Source organism: Rousettus aegyptiacus, unplaced genomic scaffold (assembly GCF_014176215.1).
Source record: "Rousettus aegyptiacus isolate mRouAeg1 unplaced genomic scaffold, mRouAeg1.p scaffold_m13_p_3, whole genome shotgun sequence".
Taxonomy (NCBI): Eukaryota; Metazoa; Chordata; class Mammalia; order Chiroptera; family Pteropodidae; genus Rousettus; species Rousettus aegyptiacus.
Genome location: NW_023416306.1, coordinates 100,093,726 through 100,112,551, shown reverse-complemented (window position 1 = coordinate 100,112,551; position 18,826 = coordinate 100,093,726). Strand labels below are relative to the sequence as shown.

Genomic DNA, 18,826 nt, shown 5'->3' with positions numbered 1-18,826 from the left:
AGCATTGTTGTTGAATATGCTTGGTGTGATTTTAGTATCCTTAAACTTGTTAAGGCTAGTTTTGTGTCCTAGTATATGGTTTATCCTTGAGAATGTTCCCTGTGCAATAGAGAAGAAAATATATTCTGGTGTTGTGAGATGAAAAACTTTGAAAATATTGATTATGTCCTTTTGATCTAATGTATCATTTAAGGCCAATGGTTCCTCATTGATTTTGTTTGGATAATCTGTAACTGTCAATGAGGTATTTGTTTAAATAGGTTCTCTGTTTCCTTCTCCTGCTGATCTCTTTCAGGTATACCCATTATTCTTAATGTTGCTCTTTCTTATGGAGTCAGGGAGTTCCTGTAGAGCTTTTCTTTTTTTCTTCCTTCCTTCCTTCCTTTCTTTTCTTTCATTTCTTTCATGTCTTTCTTTTCTTTCTTCTCTTTCTTTCACTCTCGATTCTCCCTTCCTCCACCTGAGTCATTTCTAGATTACTATCTTCTCTGTCACTAATTCTTTTCTCCATCAGATCTGCTCTATTTCCTAAGCTCAGTAATTCATTCTTCATCTAATTTATTTAGAGTTCTTCAGCTCCAGGATTTCTGTATGGTTCTTTTTTATAATATCAATCTTTTTAGTGAAGTACTGCAAAGAGATTGAAACTATAAATTTTATTTCTGAGCTTGTCGAATTGGTTTTCTGAGTTTTCTTGTATCTTATTTTGTTTTTTCAGAACTGCAATCTTGAATTCTCTGTCATTTAAATCAGGGGTCTACGACTCCTGGGCTGTGGACTGGTACCAGCCTTGGCCTGTTAGGAACCAGGCCATACAGCAGGAGGTGAGTGACGGACTAACTAGCGAAGCTTCATCTGTATTTGTAGCCACTTCCCAGCACTAGCATCACTGCCTCAGCTCCACCTTAGATCATCAGGCATTAGATTCTCATAGGAGCACTGGTCCCTGGTACCAAAGGTTGGGGATTGCTGATTTAAATTATAATTTTACATGTTTTTAGGTTTATTTTCTGGAGATTTTTCATTTTCTTTCTGAGCTCTCTTGTTATCTTGGTTATTCACTGCATGTTGATTGATTATTTCTCTGCCTGGGCATTCATGGGAATGAAATCCTATTTTTTTTTTTTTTTTTTTTTTAAGTATTTGCTTTTCCTCTGTTTGGCACATTGATAAATAGAGATCTTTTGTTTTCCAGCGGATGGTATTTGAGTGCAAGTTTTTATTTTCTCTTACCTGTGTTACTGGGCTTTCAGGGACTCTGTAGGGTGGTGCCTCTCGGCATGAAAAACACCTTTGTATTCCCCGAGGAGGTGGGTATCCCCTTTCTAACCCTTGGTTTTGGGGTGCCACTTCAATGGGGGGAAGTGGCAGGCTCTGAGTCTCTTGTCCTCTGTTCCCAGCACTGTCTTTCTGTAGCCAGAAGCTGTCATCAGAGCCATGCTGAGTTGATCCAGCTGCTTCTACCAGGATCTCCTAGATGGGTAGGTGGAGGGAACCAGGTTCATGGGTATGCAGCTCTCTTCTTTCTAGTGAGTGTAGCCACAATGAATACAGACCAGTTAGGCTGGAAATTTTTTTTCTTACTTTTTGCTATCTGCTAAGTGAGGATTTTACTGCCAGGCAAGCCACAGGAGGATGGGGTTCAGGGTTCTTGTGACTGCAGGTTTCTTTGTTGTAGTGTCGGCAGGTTGTGGGACGCTGCTACCCTGGCCTCAGCCTTGATATGTGCTAGCCACCCAAACCCAATTGCTTTCTCTTCCCCTCTGAATTGCCCAGTGCAGGTTGCACCCCAAACCTTCACTGCTGTTGCATTCGCTGGGACAGCAGCAAGTGTTGGACTGCATCTGTAGCTCCCTTCTCTTTCCTTCTCTTGTTCTGTCTCCTGTTTGCTCCATCACACCTAACTTCTGATATCTCAATGCATGGATCTCTCAGATGTGTTTGTCTGTTGAGCAGGGAATCTTGTGTTGAATTATAGCTGTCCAGCTTGTAACTTCAATGGGAGAGATTTGGAGGTCCTCTCATGCTCCTAACGTGTCAGAAGTGCTAACAGTTTTTTTGCAAAATTATTAGGATATTTTACATATAAGATCACGTGTTCTGCAAAAAAGAGCTGTTCTTCCTTTCAATTTGGATGCCTCTTATTTCATTTCATTTCTAATTTTTTTGGCTAGAACTTCTAGAACAATGCTAAATAGAATGATGAAGTGGACATTGTTGTTCCTCTAGTTCTTATGTGGAAAGCTTTCAGTCTTTCATCACTGAGTATATTAGCTGTGGGTTTTTCATAGATGCCCTTTGTCATACTGCGGAAGTTCCCTTCTTTTTCTAGATTGTTGAGTGTTTTTATTGCGAAAGAGTTAGATTTTGTCAAATGACTTTTTCTGCATTAAGCTGAGCATGTGACTTTTTTCTTTATTTCGTTAATGTGATATATTACATTGATTGTTTTTTTTTCATATATTGTACCACTCTAGCATTACTTTGATAAATCCCACTTTGTTCTAGAATATACTTCTCTTAACAAAGATCCACTTTGCTGGTATTTCATTGAGAATTTGTGCATCTACATTCATAATGAGTACTATTCTGTAGCTTTTCTGTGATGTCTTTAGCTTTGGTATCAGGGTAATGCTGGCTTCATAGATTGTATTAGAAAGTGATTCCTCTTCTCTTTTTTGGACAGGTTTGAGAAATATTGGTGTCAGTTCTTTAAATACTTAATAGATTTCTCCAGCGAAGCTTTCTAGGCCTGAACTCCTCTTTAATGAGAGATTCTTGATTACTGATTTAAAGTCTTAATATAGATATGCAAAATTTTCTATTTTTGCTTGAGTCTGTTTTGTAAGACTAACTTGTCTAACTAGATAATTATCTAACGTTGGTATGCAGTTGTTCATGTAACCCTTTTTATTTTTGTAGGTTCTGTAGCAGTGTCCCCTGTTGTTTCTGATGTTAGCAATTTGAGATTATTTTTTCCCCAGTCATTCAAGCTAAAGGCCTGTCAATTTTGTTGATCTTTTTAAAGAATCAACTCTCAATTTTATTCTCTCTATTGTATTTTCTATCCATTATATGAATCTCTAATCTTTATAAATTCCTTCCATCTACTAGCTTAGGGTCCTTTTGCTCTTTTTTTTCTAGTTCCTTTAGGATCTTTTTAAAAAAATATCAGCATTTATACTATATATTTCCCTCTGATCACTTTGCTGTATATCATAGGTTTTAGTATTTTATGTTTTCATTTGTCTCTAATTAGTTCTAATTTCCCTTGTTTCCCTTGATTTCTTCTTTGACCTTTTGCTTATTTAGGGTTGTGTTATTTAATCTCCACATTTTGTGAATTTTTCAGCTTTCCTTCTTTCATTTGCTTATTGGCCATATTGTATATTTTTGGTAAAGTATGCTTCAACTCCCAGGTGCATTATATGAGGCCAGCAGTACCCTGATACCACAACCAGATATGGACACTACCAGCCAATATATCTGATAAGTGCGGATGAAAAAATTCTCAACAAAATACTAGTAAACCAAATTCAGCAGCACATTAGAAGGATCCTATACCTCGGTCAGGTGGGATTCATCCCTTGATGCAAGGATGGTTCAGCATATGCAGATCAATAAATGTGCCACATCACATTAATAGAATGAGTATTAAAAATCAGTCATCTCAGTAGATGCAGACAAAAAGCATTTAACAAAAACCAACATCCTTTCATGATAAAAATTCTTAACAAATTGGGTATGGAAGGAACGTAGCTGAACATAATAAAAGCCATACATGACAAGTCCATAGCTAACATCATACTCAGTGGTGAAAAGCTGAAAGCTTTTCCTGTAAGATCAGGAAGAAGATAAGAATGCCCATTCTAACCACTCCTATTCAACATAGTACTGGAAGTCCTAACCAGAGCATTTGGACAAGAAAAAGAAACAAGAAAGAATACAAATCGGAAAGGAAGAAATAAAATTGTTTGTAGATGACATGATCTTACATATTGAAAACCCTAAAGTTCCTACCAAAAAACTGTTAGGAAAGCCACCCAGCTGCAATGAGAAAGAATATGGGTTACTTTGTTCTATTAGTTATCTATTGCTGTGTAACAAATCACCCCAAAATTTGGTGACTTAAAACAACATTTATTATCTGACAATTTCTATGGGTCAGAAATTTGGGGGCCGCTTAGCTGTGTGGTTCTGGCATAGGGTCTCCCGGGAGGTTGCTCTCAGACTGTCAGCCAGGCTATAGTTATATGAAGCTGAACGATTCGCTTCTAAAATGGCTCACTCACAAGGCAGTAGTTAAATACCTCCGTTCTTTGCCAAGTGGGCCTCTTTAAGGAGCATCTTGAAAGTTCTTACGACATGGCAACTGGCTTCCTCCAGAGCAGGTGACTCATGATAGAGGGCAAAAATGAAGTCACAATGCCTTTTATGACATAGTCACACACTGTCATTTCTACAGGGCTTTTTGATGGAAGCAAGTTACTAACCACAGTCACAATCAAGAAGAGGGAAATCAAGCTCCACCTTTTTAAGAGGGAGGAGAAACACTATATTACTAACTGATGAAGTAAAGGTAAGCAGTGGAAGAAACTCAGAATACCTCTTGACAGTGGCTTTCTGGAACAACACATCATTAAATTGTTAGTGATTTCTCAGGGAAGCCAGGAAGAGTGATATTTCTAAGACCAAGTCTGTTAAGAATTGGACTGTTACTGAGATTTATTCTTACATAACATTGTTTTCCTCCTCCTATTTAGGACATTTTAAAATTCATGTACCAGAAGGGAAAAAAATGATAAAACCAACTAAGAATATGTGAGTAGTCTTTATTTATTTATTTATTTTTGCTTAAGTTTGTTTTGGAAATGGCTTTTTGAAATAAAGAAATCATCAATAAAGATTTAGAAACAAAAGTTATTTCAGGTGCTGGGGATTAGGAAGAAGGCTAATGTGAATTGGTTAAATAAAATAATGTCTTTAGAACATCCAATTTCGGAGTAACTTAATTTTGATACAATTTTATTTTATTTTATCATTATTTTTTAAACTACTGCCATTGCAGGATGATTTCTTGGATTTCTCCCTGGTTGTATGGCTTGTTTATCTAGATCCCAGACAATTTTTCCTTGCTGCTTGCTTCTTTTTTCTGTCACAACTTTGTTTTGGTCGCCAGAGGGATGAACAGAGCTATCATCTACGCCATTTTTTTTTCCTCTCGGTATAACTTTAAACAGAAAAGTTAGAGACAAGTATAAGGAACTCCTATATGCCCTTTATCCACATTCACCAATTATTTGTGTTTTGTGACATTTGTCTCATCATTCTCCTATCCTAAAACTACCAGGAATAACTGTAGTGTGATAATTAGGTTTTTTGACTCATTGCAATGAGAGAAATTGTAGACCAGAGGAACCAAAGGGTTTCTTACCAAGTAAAAGTAAAATAGATTATTTTAGGATTTTGGAGAAGGGTGATATTTAGTTGAAATTTAAATGAAGTAATGTTTTCATAGCAAAGCCAGCGCTGTCTGTAAAGGAGTCAACATCAGGTCTGGACTATGAAGGGGACTTAGGGTGTTATTTCCTTGAAAACTATAAAATTAAGAGAGGGGAGAATATTGTGTTCTGAAAACCCTTATCTGTAGCTCTAGTATCTCTGTTGGAAATCAGGATTTCTTCTCTATTGAAATTAGTTACTTATATTCTCCTAGCAAAAGTAGGATATTTCAGAATGTTTCTTCATCTCCCTTTCCAGTCATTTCCCCACCTGAGAGGTAAGCACTGTTCTGATATTTTTCTTGATGCGTTAAGTTTTGCCTGTCCCAGAACTTCATGTGAATGGAATAATGTGGATATGAATAGTAGCATGTAGTTTCTTTAACTCAGCATAACATATTAGAGAAGTCATCTGTTTTGTTGTATCTTGCAGCATTTCTTATTTTTCATTGCTAAGTAGTATTGTGTTGTATAACTATACTACGATTTGTATATCCATTTTCTTGTTGATGAACTTGTGGGTTTCCAGTTGTGGAGTATCATGAAGAATACTGCTAATGAACATTCTTGTATAAAGTTTCCTGTCTGTATGTTTTTGCATGGGTATATGTTTAACTTTTAAGAAACTGTCAAAACCTTTCAAAATTACCGTTCCATTTTACATTCATAAGAGTTTCCCAGTTGCTTCATATCTTTTCCAATGTTTGGTGTTGGTAGTCTTTTTAATCTTAGCCATTATTGTGAGTAAGAAGTGGTCTATCATAGTAGTATTAATTTGTCATCCTAATTAACAATGATGTTGGGTATCTTTTCATGTGTTTATTGGCCATTCATGTATCTTTGTTTGTGAAGTGTCTGTGTATGACTTTTGCCCATTTTTTATTCTATTGTTTGCTTTACATTGTTGAGTTATATGACTTGTTCCTGTATTCTGAGTATAAGACTTTGTCAGAACACATCTTTCACAAATATTTTCTCCAACACTGGCATGCATATTCACTATATTAATGGCATCTTTTGATAAGTGGAAACTTTTAATTTTGATGAAGTCTAATATATGACTTTCTTTTAAAACTTGTAGTTTTAGCTTTTACAGTTAGGTCTGTGACCCACTTGAAATTAACTTTTATTTATGGTGTGAAGTACGATTCCAAGTTTTTTTGTTTTCCATATGGATATCCAGTTTTTCCAGCACCATTTGTCGAAAAGACTTCCCCATCCTCATTGAATTGCTTTAGTACTTTTGTTGAAAATCAAATAACTAGAAAAGTGTCGATCTGTCTCTGGGCTTATTCTGTTGGTCTCTGTGGAATTATATTAATACATTTTGAAAAACTATATAAAGTACTTGTTAGATATTGGCATACATAGGAAAAACCTTTCCCATTCATGTTTTAATAGCAATGGTCTGTCTTATAAGCTTGTGGCTGATGATATTTGGAGGCTTTTCAGCATGCTGCTCTACATACACCTGTGTTATTCTTTTTGTGTCTTATGAGATTAATATTAACTTTTATTCCTTTATATTTGTAAATAGGAGAAAGCGCTTGTTCAGTACAGTTTTAAGGCTGGTAATTAACAAGAAGCTTCAGATTTTTTTTTTAAGTAACACAGTTGTCTATACATTTCTTATAAAAATCTAGACAGACTTCATCACACTGTCTACCGAGAGATGCCTTGGGTCCTTGCAGTGAGAAGGGGAGGTATAGCAGACGTAATGATTTCTTTACAAACAAAATTTAGTCTAGAATCTTGTCCATTCATATCAATATCTGTAGCATAATTACCAGACACATTCAGCAAATATTGATTGGCACTGCGTAGAATGATATGGGGATTTTACCCTCAGGGCAACTGAGGAATTAACAAATTTAAACATAATAAAAAGTATTATGTAATTAATGTTTGCATGAATGCCATTGAAATAGTTTTAAATGTCTTTATTAAAGTTGCCTATATTGTGTACCTCAGTCATTATTCTGAGTTACAGTAAATGTAAAAGTAAACAGATAGTTGCAGTTCACCCACAGAGGGGAGAGGGTAAGGAATTGTAAGATGTAGAAGTTTGGATCCATATCAAAATCTGTGTTGTTGGAAACTGAACATCATTTTTGAGTTAAAATTTTTATATTTACTGTAGGTGAAGTACTGTTATCATGTGACTCTTTGAACTTTCTGCAGTAAATTCTTAGGTATAAGTGGATTTATGATATGCTGAATTTATCAGTTGAATTATAAAGAAGTTCTAATAAAAAAGCCATTTTACCTTCCTATTTATTAAATTCATCAGTTTTATATGGACACCCCCCTCACTCCCATATACCTTTTAGCATGTTAAAATCAGGCTATGATCCTTAATCAGTTTTGGCCAAGTAGTGCAGTCTGCAGTCATTGTAGGAATATGTATAAACATCAAAAGTGTTGCCATATGCCTGTAGAGTATAATCAATGATTCTAAAAAAAAGAAAGAAAAAACTCCAAGAAACACTAAAGGAATATTTCTTTAACCCTACCTACTCTATATTAATGGTTATGAGGAGGGAATGGGGAAAGTAGGCTAGACCTACTTAATTACAAAGCCTGCTTAAAGTGAAACTCTAGTTGTTTTATGGATTCTTTGAGGAAATACTAATCTAAATGATACAGGTGGTTTTGTAAGGAACAACCAGAAGATAGATATTGAAAAGTTGGAGTCGAAGTGATTCAAGACTTGGACTATGACTTTTTATGAAAGCACACAAGTGATATATATATAAAAAATCAGTGTTTAAACAAAACAGTTGTTACAATCAATATGAAATATAAATTCTAAGTTGTAAGAAAACATCGATGAAATTTAATAGTAAGTTTGTGGGTTTTTTATCCTTCCTTTGATATTAATATTTTGTATTTTTTATCATGCTCTTTCTTTCATGTGAAGTGTCAGTCACTCAGTTATAGGCTAGTCTGTTAGAGTTCTGTGACCTTGGACAAGTGTTTAACTTCTCTGAGCATTGGTTTTGCAGCTATAAAATGAGATTACATGTACCTACTAGCATCATTGTTTTTTCTTTTCCATTTAAATTCCAAGAGCTAACACATATGTTATCATACTTGAATCTCATAACAGTTCAAGGGGATAGAATTGCAAGACATCCTGCAATTCACAGTTCAAGTAGGCTGTTCATATATCCTTGGTAAAGTGAAACTTTGATATTAAGACTTTTTCTTCTTCCATTTGATCTTTTGACATGAGTACAGTTAGGAAAAAAAATTGTATTTCAGTAATGAATATAAGTCATTATATTGGTTAACTAGTGGGGAGTGAGGAGATAGAAACAGATAAATGTCTTTTCAGTATATAAATGTCTGAGCACTATACTAGACTGTGATGTGGCAGTCAGTTGCTTGCTGCTCTGTAATAGACACAAATAAAGCCTGATTGTTCTGCATGATACTCAGATATAAATGGCATTGCTATTGATGATGTGATCCCATCCCCCCCCCCCCAAAACAATGAACAGATCTTGGTAAAATTATGAATACAAATAAAATACAAATTTTCTTGCATTTACATAGAAGTTGTAGTTTGGAAATGTTCGTTTTGTCCTAAAAAAGGAAGAACAAAATATTTATGCATAATGGAAATAATCATTTTGTCCTAAATTAACAGGGAAAACGATCACATGCATAAAATGGGCTTAGGTTCTAGGTTAATGTAATTATAAATAGTTTTTTGGGGGTTTTGTTTTTTATTTTAACCTCCCTGAATATTGAGAAGAAAATTAGAAAGTCTAGACTAGGTTATATAGGTTTGTTTGTTGCACTGCAGGATGTCTTGAAATTCTGTTCCCTTTTCAAGGCAAGTAGTCATCTTAATCTTTTGACAACTAAGAAACATTCCCTCCTATTTTAACAATGTCTCCAGACTTTACCACCCTATTGGTCTTAGATGTGTAAAAGGTGAGGAAATTATATAGTAGAGTAAGAAATGATATGCGGCTTTTTTGTAATCAGTGCATGGACTAAATTAAAATAGATAATTTGAGACTTTTAAAATTAAGATGGTTATATTGTATCTTCTTATTTTTTCTAGTAAAATGAATGAAAATAAACCTGATGGTTCACAGACTCTTGGTAAGTAACTGTATTTAAAATGTTTTCAAATATAATTTAAAATTTTAAGATATTTTATTCTTACCTTTTTGTTATAACATCTCTTTAGAATGCTACTCAAACAAAAGAAATGAATTCCCTAATCCACGCTACTTAATATATCCATATACTAAAGTACAATATTATGTGTATTCATTTCAATAAAAGTCTGCTATAAGAGGATAATTTGCCAAATTTTATTTGTGTTCTCTAAATGTATTTATCAGATATAGTTTGTATCTGAATAAAACTATTATTTATGTAATAAATTTTTCACAGTTTCCTTAAAAAAGGAAAAATACAGATGAGAACAATTTAAACAATACACAAAAGTTTAACATGAAAAAGAAAAGGTAGCTTTAAGTGCTCACTACTGTCTCTTCACATAGATGCAGACCTTTGCTTTTAGTTGTTGTATCCTTCATTTATTAGTTATAAAAGTATATATTGACTTGCTACCAAGGAAAGTATAAAGTAAATTGTTACTTTATACTCTTCTCCCACTACCTCTCCCTCAGTCTACCCTCTTTAGGATTTATTTTTTGATTCACTCCCAAATTAAACTATTACACTTAAAATTCTATACCTTCCCTATGACTTATAAATTATGTTTACTACACATGATTAGATAAGGAAATTTGCATTCTTAAACCTCCCTCCACTTTCCTGATTTACCTACAGACTTATATCACCTATACTAAGAGTTCTGAAACTTAGTAATTCATGGATTACCTTTATGTCTTTGCCAAATGCAAATACTATCTATACTGTTATTTACTTAATATTTTTGCTAAATAAATATATATATATATTTTTGCTAAATATATTCTTTTATATATATATATATATATATATATATATATGAATGTTTATTTCAATACTGTAACACATCCAGTATCATTTGCTATAGTTGAAGGTGATCTTAGGTATAATGAAGTCAGAACAATTTTACTGAATTTTAAACATTAATGTTAAAAAACAAAGGTAATCTACTTATTAAAACGTATGCCTGGAACCTAGTCTGTTCTGCATTCGGAGTCTTCATACAGGGCAAAGAGAGGAGGGTGAACAAATGAAAAGCCACAGGCTCACAGTATATAGCAGATGCAGCTCCATCCAAACATGTATCATGAGGACTCCTCTTCTGTAGTCAGAATTGTTTGTTTTCCTCTTTCTCTTGATAGCTGTATGCACACTTATAACTGAAAGTTATAGCCACTGGGGATGAAGGAGTTAAAGTGGGAACTGCTAGTCTAAGATGTCCAATATACAAATGGCAATCTGCTGGAATTAATGGTGGTCAGTTACTTTGTATGGGGAAGGCAGGGGAGCTTAAATCTTTTAAAAAATGGGGCAAGGGGCTTTCAGTTATGCCTTATCTCATTAAACTAGAGTGAGGAGGGCAAATGTTGAAGTGATATTTCACAATATTAAGTATTAGTCCATGCTATTTGTTTCCAGTCCTGGAACCTATTTTGTGAATAGCCTGTTAATAAACATATGGTATCTTTTTTAATGCCTAATATCCATTCTTGATTACATGATTAATTAATAGTTAAGTTAAATAAGACTAGCTGCTATAATAGGTAAACCTTGAAGTCTTAGTGGTTGAACACTTACTCATATTACAGACCAGCATGGATTGGTTAGGGAGATGGGGCAGATATTTAGAGATTCAAGCTCCCATCTTATATTGATCTACTGACTTGAGGTCTTCAATCTTTTCTCTTTAGCTAGTGCTTTTTTTCATTGTTAGTATGTTATTTGAAAATTTTTCAGTGCTATTAGATATCATTCGATAGAAAAGATTGATAATTATAATACTAACACATTCAGTTCTATGTTCCACATCCATTTTATTATATTACTATATATTATCTCATTTAATCCTCATTCTGGCATAGTTTGAAGTAAGTTCTGTTGTCCTCATATTTAAGATGACAAAACAGAACCATAAAGTATTTATATGACCTATCTAAGGTTACACAATGAGAATGTAGAACTGAGTCTTAACTCACATCTCCCTGACTCTACAATTTGCCTTTTAAAGTTATTATTATTATTATGGTAAAATGCACATAGCATTTATTATTTTAACTATTTTGAAGTGTACAATTTGATGGTAAAGTAGTACATTCACAGTGTTGTGCAACCATCACCACTGTCTAGTTTCAAAACATTTTCATCACCCCCCGCCCCCCCCCCTAGGAAATTCTGTACCTGTTAGGTAGTCACTTCCCATTTCCCCTGTCCTCAGCCCCTTAAAACCACCAGTCTGCTTTTTGTCTATATCTGTGGATTTCCCTATTCAAGATAATGTAATCTGTTATATAAACAGAATCATGCATATGACCTTTTGTGCTTGGCTTCTTTCACTTAGCATAATGTTTCTAGGCTCATCCATGTTGTTGCATGTATCAGTACTTCGTTTTTCAGTGCTATTAGATATCATTCGATAGAAAAGATTGATCCATTGTTTATCCATTTATCTATTGATGGACATTTAGTTTGTTATGCCCTGAACATTAATGTACTAAGTATTTGTTTGAATATCTGTTTTTGTTTCTTTAGCATATATATCCAGGAGTAAAATTGTTGTGTCTCATGTTAACTGTTTAACTTTTTGAGGAACTGCCAGACTATGTTCCAAAATAGCTGTATCATTTTACATTTCTACCAACAGTGTATAAGGGTTACTATTTCTCCATAGCCTTGCAAACATTTGTTATTATCCGTTATTTGTTACTATAAATGTTAATGTATTTTGATTATAGCCATCCTTGTGGGTATGGAGTGATACCTACTTGTGGTTTTGATTTGCATTTCCCTGATAACTTTCAGTGTGCTTGTTGACTATTTATTGACTATTTTTTGGAGAAATGTCTACTTTTTATATTTTTGCTGTTGAGTTATGAGACATTATTATACTTTCTGGAAACTAGACCCTTAATAGGCATATGATTTCTAAATATATTCTCCCATTCTGTAGATTGTCTTTTCACTCTCTTGATAGTGTCTTTTGATGTACAAAAGTTTTAAACCGTGATGAAGTCCAATATCTATTTTTTCTTTTACTACTTTTCCTTTTATCTAAACACAATTGCCAAATTCAAAGTTATGAAGATTTACTCCTACATTTTCTTCTAAGAAGAGTTTTCTAGTTTTGGCTTACAGTTAGGTCTTCGATCTGTTTTGAGTTAATTTTTGTATGTGGTGTGAGGTAGAGGTTTAATTTTATTATCTCACATGTGGCTATCTAGTTGTTCCAGCAACTATTTGTTGAAGAGACTATTCTTTCCTCATTGAATTGTCTTGGCATCCTTGTTCAAACTTAATTGACCTTAGATTTGTGGGTTTATTTCTGGACTCTTCTTTTCCATTGATATATATGTCTGTTCTTATGCCAGTACCACACTGTTTTGATTTCTGTAGCATTGTCATAAGTTTTGAGTCTTCTCTCTTTTTTTTCTAGGTCAGTCTAAAGATTTGCCTTTTTTCCTAGGACAGTCTAAAGTTCTGTTGACATTTTCAAAGAACTAGCTTTGTTTTATTATTAATTTTTTCTATTTTCTATTCTCTATTTCATTTATTTCTGCTCTAATCTTTATTATCTCCTTCTACTAGTTCTGGGTTTAGTTTGCCCTTCCCTCCCCGCCTCCCCCCCTCCACCGCCCCGCAGTTCTTTAAGGTTAAAATTTATTGATTTAAGGTCTTTCTTTTTCTATACAGATTTTCATGAGCCTAAAGATCAGCCAGAGAAAAGCATAGGGTTTCTGTGGTCTTTCCTGAACATACATCCAGCCCTAAGCATGTGTGTGTTCTTCTAGATTCCCCCTGATACAGTCAGGAGCTGTTCAAAGCTCTTGTTTCTCTGTGTATCCCATTTTCCCAGCTTCTCTCTTAGGCTTTTTAGTCTGTTACCTGCTTGCCCTGTCTGTTATTCTTTGATTTAAAATTCTGTAGCTAGTATGTTTGCCTTAAATACTTTTGACAAATGGTCAGGCTTCAGTCCTGAGAAAATTCTGAGGCAGGAAAAGCAAGGGTAAGCTCACAGGGATGTAAAGCACAGCAGCAGGGGAATATAGTCAATATTATTGTAATGACTATGTATGGTGCCAGGTGGGGGTACTAGACTTATCAGGGAGAATCACTTCATAAATTACATAAGTATCAAACCACTCTGCTGTATCCCTTCAATATAATATAATATTGAATGTAAACTCTAATTGAAAACAAGAAAAAAAAAGACAAGCATTGGAGCCCAAACCTCAGAGAGCTACTACAGATAAAACACACAGTCACATTTCTTTGAGAACAAGGTCCATGTGACACCTCCTCCTGGACAATTCTCACCAGCAACATGGGCCATGTTACCTAAGGCCATTGCCCAACTGGAGAGTGGGGGACAGTAGTTGGGTAAGTTAAAATGCCATAGAGATTTCATCAAAATTTAGCAACTTGTTTCTTTATTAAGCATTTCCCAGTTGTTGCAAGTTTTTAATTTAGATTTTAGTTTCTGAAAAATTTGTTCTTACCAATTTTGGCAGCTTAATCATTGCTTTAATAGCATTTTGGAGTTTCCTAATCCATTATTTTCAATGATGTTACCCTGCAGGCTGCCATTTTAACTATATACTGGAATTCATCATCAAAGATCAATGAAAAAAATAGTTACATTATGTTTTAAAAGTAGATGTTAGAAATTTTAACTTGCCGATAACAATATAATGTGATTTACTCACTCAGAAAGAATTAAACACATCAATTGAGAGACTCGTCAATTTCATGGGGGGGGGTTTTGAAAAATTAAAAAATATTTTTATATCTATTTACTTTTTTTACTGTTAGCTTGTGTTTTCTGTCGAAAAAATGATGACTGTCCTAATAAATATGGAGAAAAGAAAACTAATGAGAAATGGAATCTCACTGTACATTACTATTGTTTGGTGAGTATCATTTATAATTAAATTCTAGAAGTTTGATGTTCTTATAAAGAATATAATTAGATCCTAATGAAGGGTTTCTGAGAATTGGATAAGTCATTTAACTTCTCTGAATCTTATTTCACCTGTATATAAAAGTAAGATTTTTCACTTATCAAATACTAAGATTCTGAAATTACTTGGTACTTATAAAGACCTGTCATCATTACCTGTTTATTTTTGTCTAACCTTTTAGGGCCTAAGTGAAAAAGGGAGAAAATGGCTTAGTCTCTAAGGAAGAGTTGTTCTTTTTACCCCTTTCTTGTTTTCATTGTGCATTTAATGATAAAGCTTAGAAAAGACTTGTTTGAAGGTTCAGGGAGTAGAAGAAAAGTGTTTTATTTCACAGAGAACCTGGAAAGAAAAGTTCTGACTAAAGTAATGACTATTTGTAGAAAAGGAAATAGGTTAACTTATGGGTCACTCAGAAGAAAGAAAAAGTGATTTTATACTGAGAATTCGTCTCTCGTTTGTTCTCTCTTTTCTTCATTTCTTACCTCACTGAATCTGTGTCTAAAGTTCTTACTTCCTGGGTGCCTCCATAGGGGCTGTTTACAGCATGGCATTTGACTTCTTCCAGAGCAAGTGAAAAAGAGAGGTACACCAAGAGGGAATCATATGACCTAGTGTTCACAGTCATATACCACTGTCACTTTTGCTTTATGCTATTCGTTAGAAGAGAATCATTAAGTCTAGCCCACACTCAAGGGGTTGGGAATTAGGCGCCACCTCTTAAAGGAAGGTATATCAACAAATTTGTGGACATATTTTTATACTCACAACAATATTCATGTTGAAACTCATTAGATGCTTCCTTAAGAAAACATCTAACATATTCTTTGGTAGTTCTCTTAAGACTACAGTTTTGTATCTCAGGTACCCTGTGGGTTAAATAGACTTGTAGACTGGTCTAGGAACTTAATTACTTTGTACCAAGACTTAAAGGAACATGAAGATGGCATACCAAATCTGCTTATAAGTGGAGTCTATTATATTTTGCATTATGCAAGAAAACTTTTGCATTTTTCTAAGAGTTTATTTTACTTTTTACATATTAGAATTAGGAGAGCTATTTTATTAGTGGGTTGTGTTTTTGTAATTAATTCTCAAGTAATGTGTATCACTTTTGGTTTTCTTTAGGATATAGTGTATTGGTTAAAATAAGCCTCTTTAATCACGAATTTGACATTTTTGAATTATTTAATATATTTAAGTGGATCATATCTAAATTTTTCTTATATAATCTGTCTTATTTTCTTAGTGAACTGATTTGAAAACATACTGGCCCTAGGCTCAACACTTATAAAATTCTATTTTGTTGTGAACAGGAAAGTTTGATAATGTTAACAAATGGCAATGGAATGTTAGAGAGAAAAGAGACTTAGAGATAATCTAATCTAGTCCAGTGTTTTTTGTGTGTGTGTTTAAGGTCAGAGACATCAAATTACTTGACTAGGGTTTCAGAAAGTTGAACATAGAACCTGGTTTGCAAGCCAGGATTTCTTATTCACAGTCTCATTCTTTTTCTTGATTCATGCTCCCTTAACATATTTTAACTAAAGTTAAAAAATCATTTGTAAATGATTTTTAAAAATTCAACCATTTTTGTAAACTACATTTCAATAGGTTTCCTTGTAAATATGCCTTCATGATTCAGAATCCAGCTAGATTTAAAGTTAGCCTGAAATAACAACTGATAATCTGAATTATTTCCATAGTATTTCCTATTATTACATTTGCACATTTCAGTATTTACTTTTTTCCTGTAAAACTTAATCATAGGTGGTTTTTGTTTTCCTTCCTTCCTTTTTCTGTTATTTCCTGAAATACTTTAGAAATCAGTTTGATTATATGAACTGTTAATATACAGTGTCTTCCAAATCAAAGAATATGAGTAACTTCTTACTTTGACCATGAAAAGTATCTATTGTAGGTAAGAAGTTCGTGAAATTTGACTTGTTTTATGTATATTTTTATTGGGATGTTATAGATATTGAAATATTTTATTCCAAACTAGTTTATTAGAGTTTATTTTCTAATTGAGAATGTATTCATAGTTGATGTCAAGTGGAATTTGGCAAAGAGGTAAAGAAGAAGAAGGAGTTTATGGTTTTCTAATAGAAGACATCAGGAAAGAAGTGAATAGAGCTTCTAAACTGGTAAGTAAATTATTTTACTCATTACAATAAATACCATAAATAGTCAATACTCGGGAAGTCTTCTCTATTCGTTTCTCTCCTAAAAATTAGTAAGAAAGACTTTGATTTTAGGTTCTAGTGCTTATTTTTGTCATATGTGGTGAATTTTAGCAGAATATTTCTATTTTTGCAAATGAAAGAGAGCTTAACCCCCTCCCCACCCCGTCCCCCGCCCACCACCATCACCACCAGTATAATATTTGTGACAATACTGGATTTCATTTCCTTATCTTATGCCAACCTACCCATCATTTCACCCACTCTTACCATCTGAACTATGAACATATTGCCAGTCTGCTATTCTTCAAACTTCAATCCTGAGTCAACCATTCATTTTTTATTCTTATACCTCAGTTGCTTGAGTCGGGATGATGGGTTTAGGTAGAAATTACACAACTCTGCGGACCTGTAATTTATGATTGCCACACCTCTTGTGGTCCTTCTGTGATATTCTGTGCGTGTGTTCAGTGCCTTCTGTTCAGTATTCTAAACTTTAAGTCCTCATTCATTCAGTTATAATTTGTGAATCTTCTGTGTGATAGCTAGTAGATTACATGTAAGGAAAGGACTGTAGGTCTCAATGTAGTCTGAGGAGAAATAATGAAAGTGAGAGAATAAAAAAGATAAGTGTGAAGATAAAGTAGTGTTCTACAGTCTGCACAGAGAATTAAAATAATGTTCTATTTGTACCCCCTTCCTTCCCCTTTCAATATCCCACTCCCACCCTTTGGCAGGTCTGGTAATTAAGGAGGATGGGGAAATAAGCAGTTTCATTCAAGAAATTCTATAAGGGAAGCATGTAGAGGCTTTCATTTTAGTTGAGGTGAAGAAATGGAGGCAATTTTTTAAGATGTTGAGGATATAGAGGACTTGATGGTAGAGAAGAGGTTCTAGAGCAGGGATCCCCAATCCTGAGGCCTGGTCCCCCTGGCCTGTTAGGAACTGGGCCTCACAGCAGGAGGTGAGCAGCAGGCCAGCGAGTGAAGCTTCATCTGTATTTGCAGCTGCTCCCCAGCACTAGCAACACCGCCTCAGCTCCACCTCAGATCATCAGGCATTAGATTCTTATAGGAGCATGGGTTGTTGGGGCCAAAAAGGTTGGAGATCGCTGCTCTAGAGGACAAGGAAAAACCTTGGGAGAAAGGTTACCAGTGGCATTTATTTATCTTAAGGGCCTCGTGAGAGTATTAGTATCAAAAGTCTTCAGCCTCCTGATGGTAGTGAACTTGTGGTGAAAGATGGCCTCTAATGGTCTCTTTATGGTTTAGAAATACCTATTTTTTAAAAAAAAATCTGAATTCACTCTTGAATATACTATATTGTGAATCTTTGAGACCATCTTAATCTTGAAGAGGTGTCTTCATTTGTGATCTTAGACTGGAATTCTGTACATCAGTTTACTGGGAAACCTCAAATTGGCAAGTTATTCTCCTATGACCTGGTGGTACTTGAGGAGTCAGCAGTAAAACTCTATAATCTCTTCATCAGTGACCATTATAATGACCATTCAAGGGTTCCAGAATGTTGTAGGTACTGCTCTGTATTTTAATAACGATTGACCCATCTGATAGCCTTTCCATTTCTATACCACTGTTGTACTTTAGTTAGTGGCTGTGGTATTGTATTTGTTCCCCAGGGCTGTCATAATAAATTACCACAGGTTGGGTTGCTTAAAACAAATTTATTCTCTCACAATTCTAGACACCAGAAGTTCCAAATCAAGCTATTAGAAGAATGACTCTTTCTGGAAGCTCTTAGGGAAGATCCGTTCTATGCTTCTGCTCTTCTACCTTCTGGTGGCTGCTGGCAACCTTTGCATTCCTTCGTTTGTGACAGCATAACTTCAGTCTCTGCTTCCATCTTCATGTGGCCTTCCTTTCTGTGTGTCTGTGTCTTAAATCTCCCTCTCCTTTCACTGACAAGGGTGTCAGTCATTTGATTTAGAGACCACTCTAAATCTAGTATAATCTCAAGATCTTTCATTTACTTACATCTACAAAGACCCTGTTTC

General features: G+C 34.5%; 1 protein-coding gene across 14 annotated transcripts in view; it reads left to right on the top strand.

The window, feature by feature from the left end:
* G2E3 (G2/M-phase specific E3 ubiquitin protein ligase) overlaps positions 1-18,826 on the top strand; it is a 61,308-nt gene that overhangs the window by 12,250 nt on the left and 30,232 nt on the right. Inside the window, exons 1-7 of one of the 14 annotated variants that reach the window (XM_036218159.1) lie at positions 800-824; positions 3,420-3,573; positions 4,466-4,579; positions 4,764-4,821; positions 9,577-9,617; positions 14,484-14,581; positions 16,675-16,776. In XM_036218159.1, the coding sequence (XP_036074052.1) occupies positions 4,799-4,821; positions 9,577-9,617; positions 14,484-14,581; positions 16,675-16,776 (264 nt within the window). In that variant the 5' untranslated portion in view covers positions 800-824; positions 3,420-3,573; positions 4,466-4,579; positions 4,764-4,798. Of the gene's footprint in view, positions 1-773; positions 825-953; positions 1,482-3,297; positions 3,574-3,904; positions 4,580-4,763; positions 4,822-5,147; positions 5,780-9,576; positions 9,618-14,483; positions 14,582-16,674; positions 16,777-18,826 lie in introns of those variants that run through there. The other 13 variants (XM_036218158.1, XM_036218156.1, XM_036218157.1 and 10 more) reach the window with 13 other exon arrangements.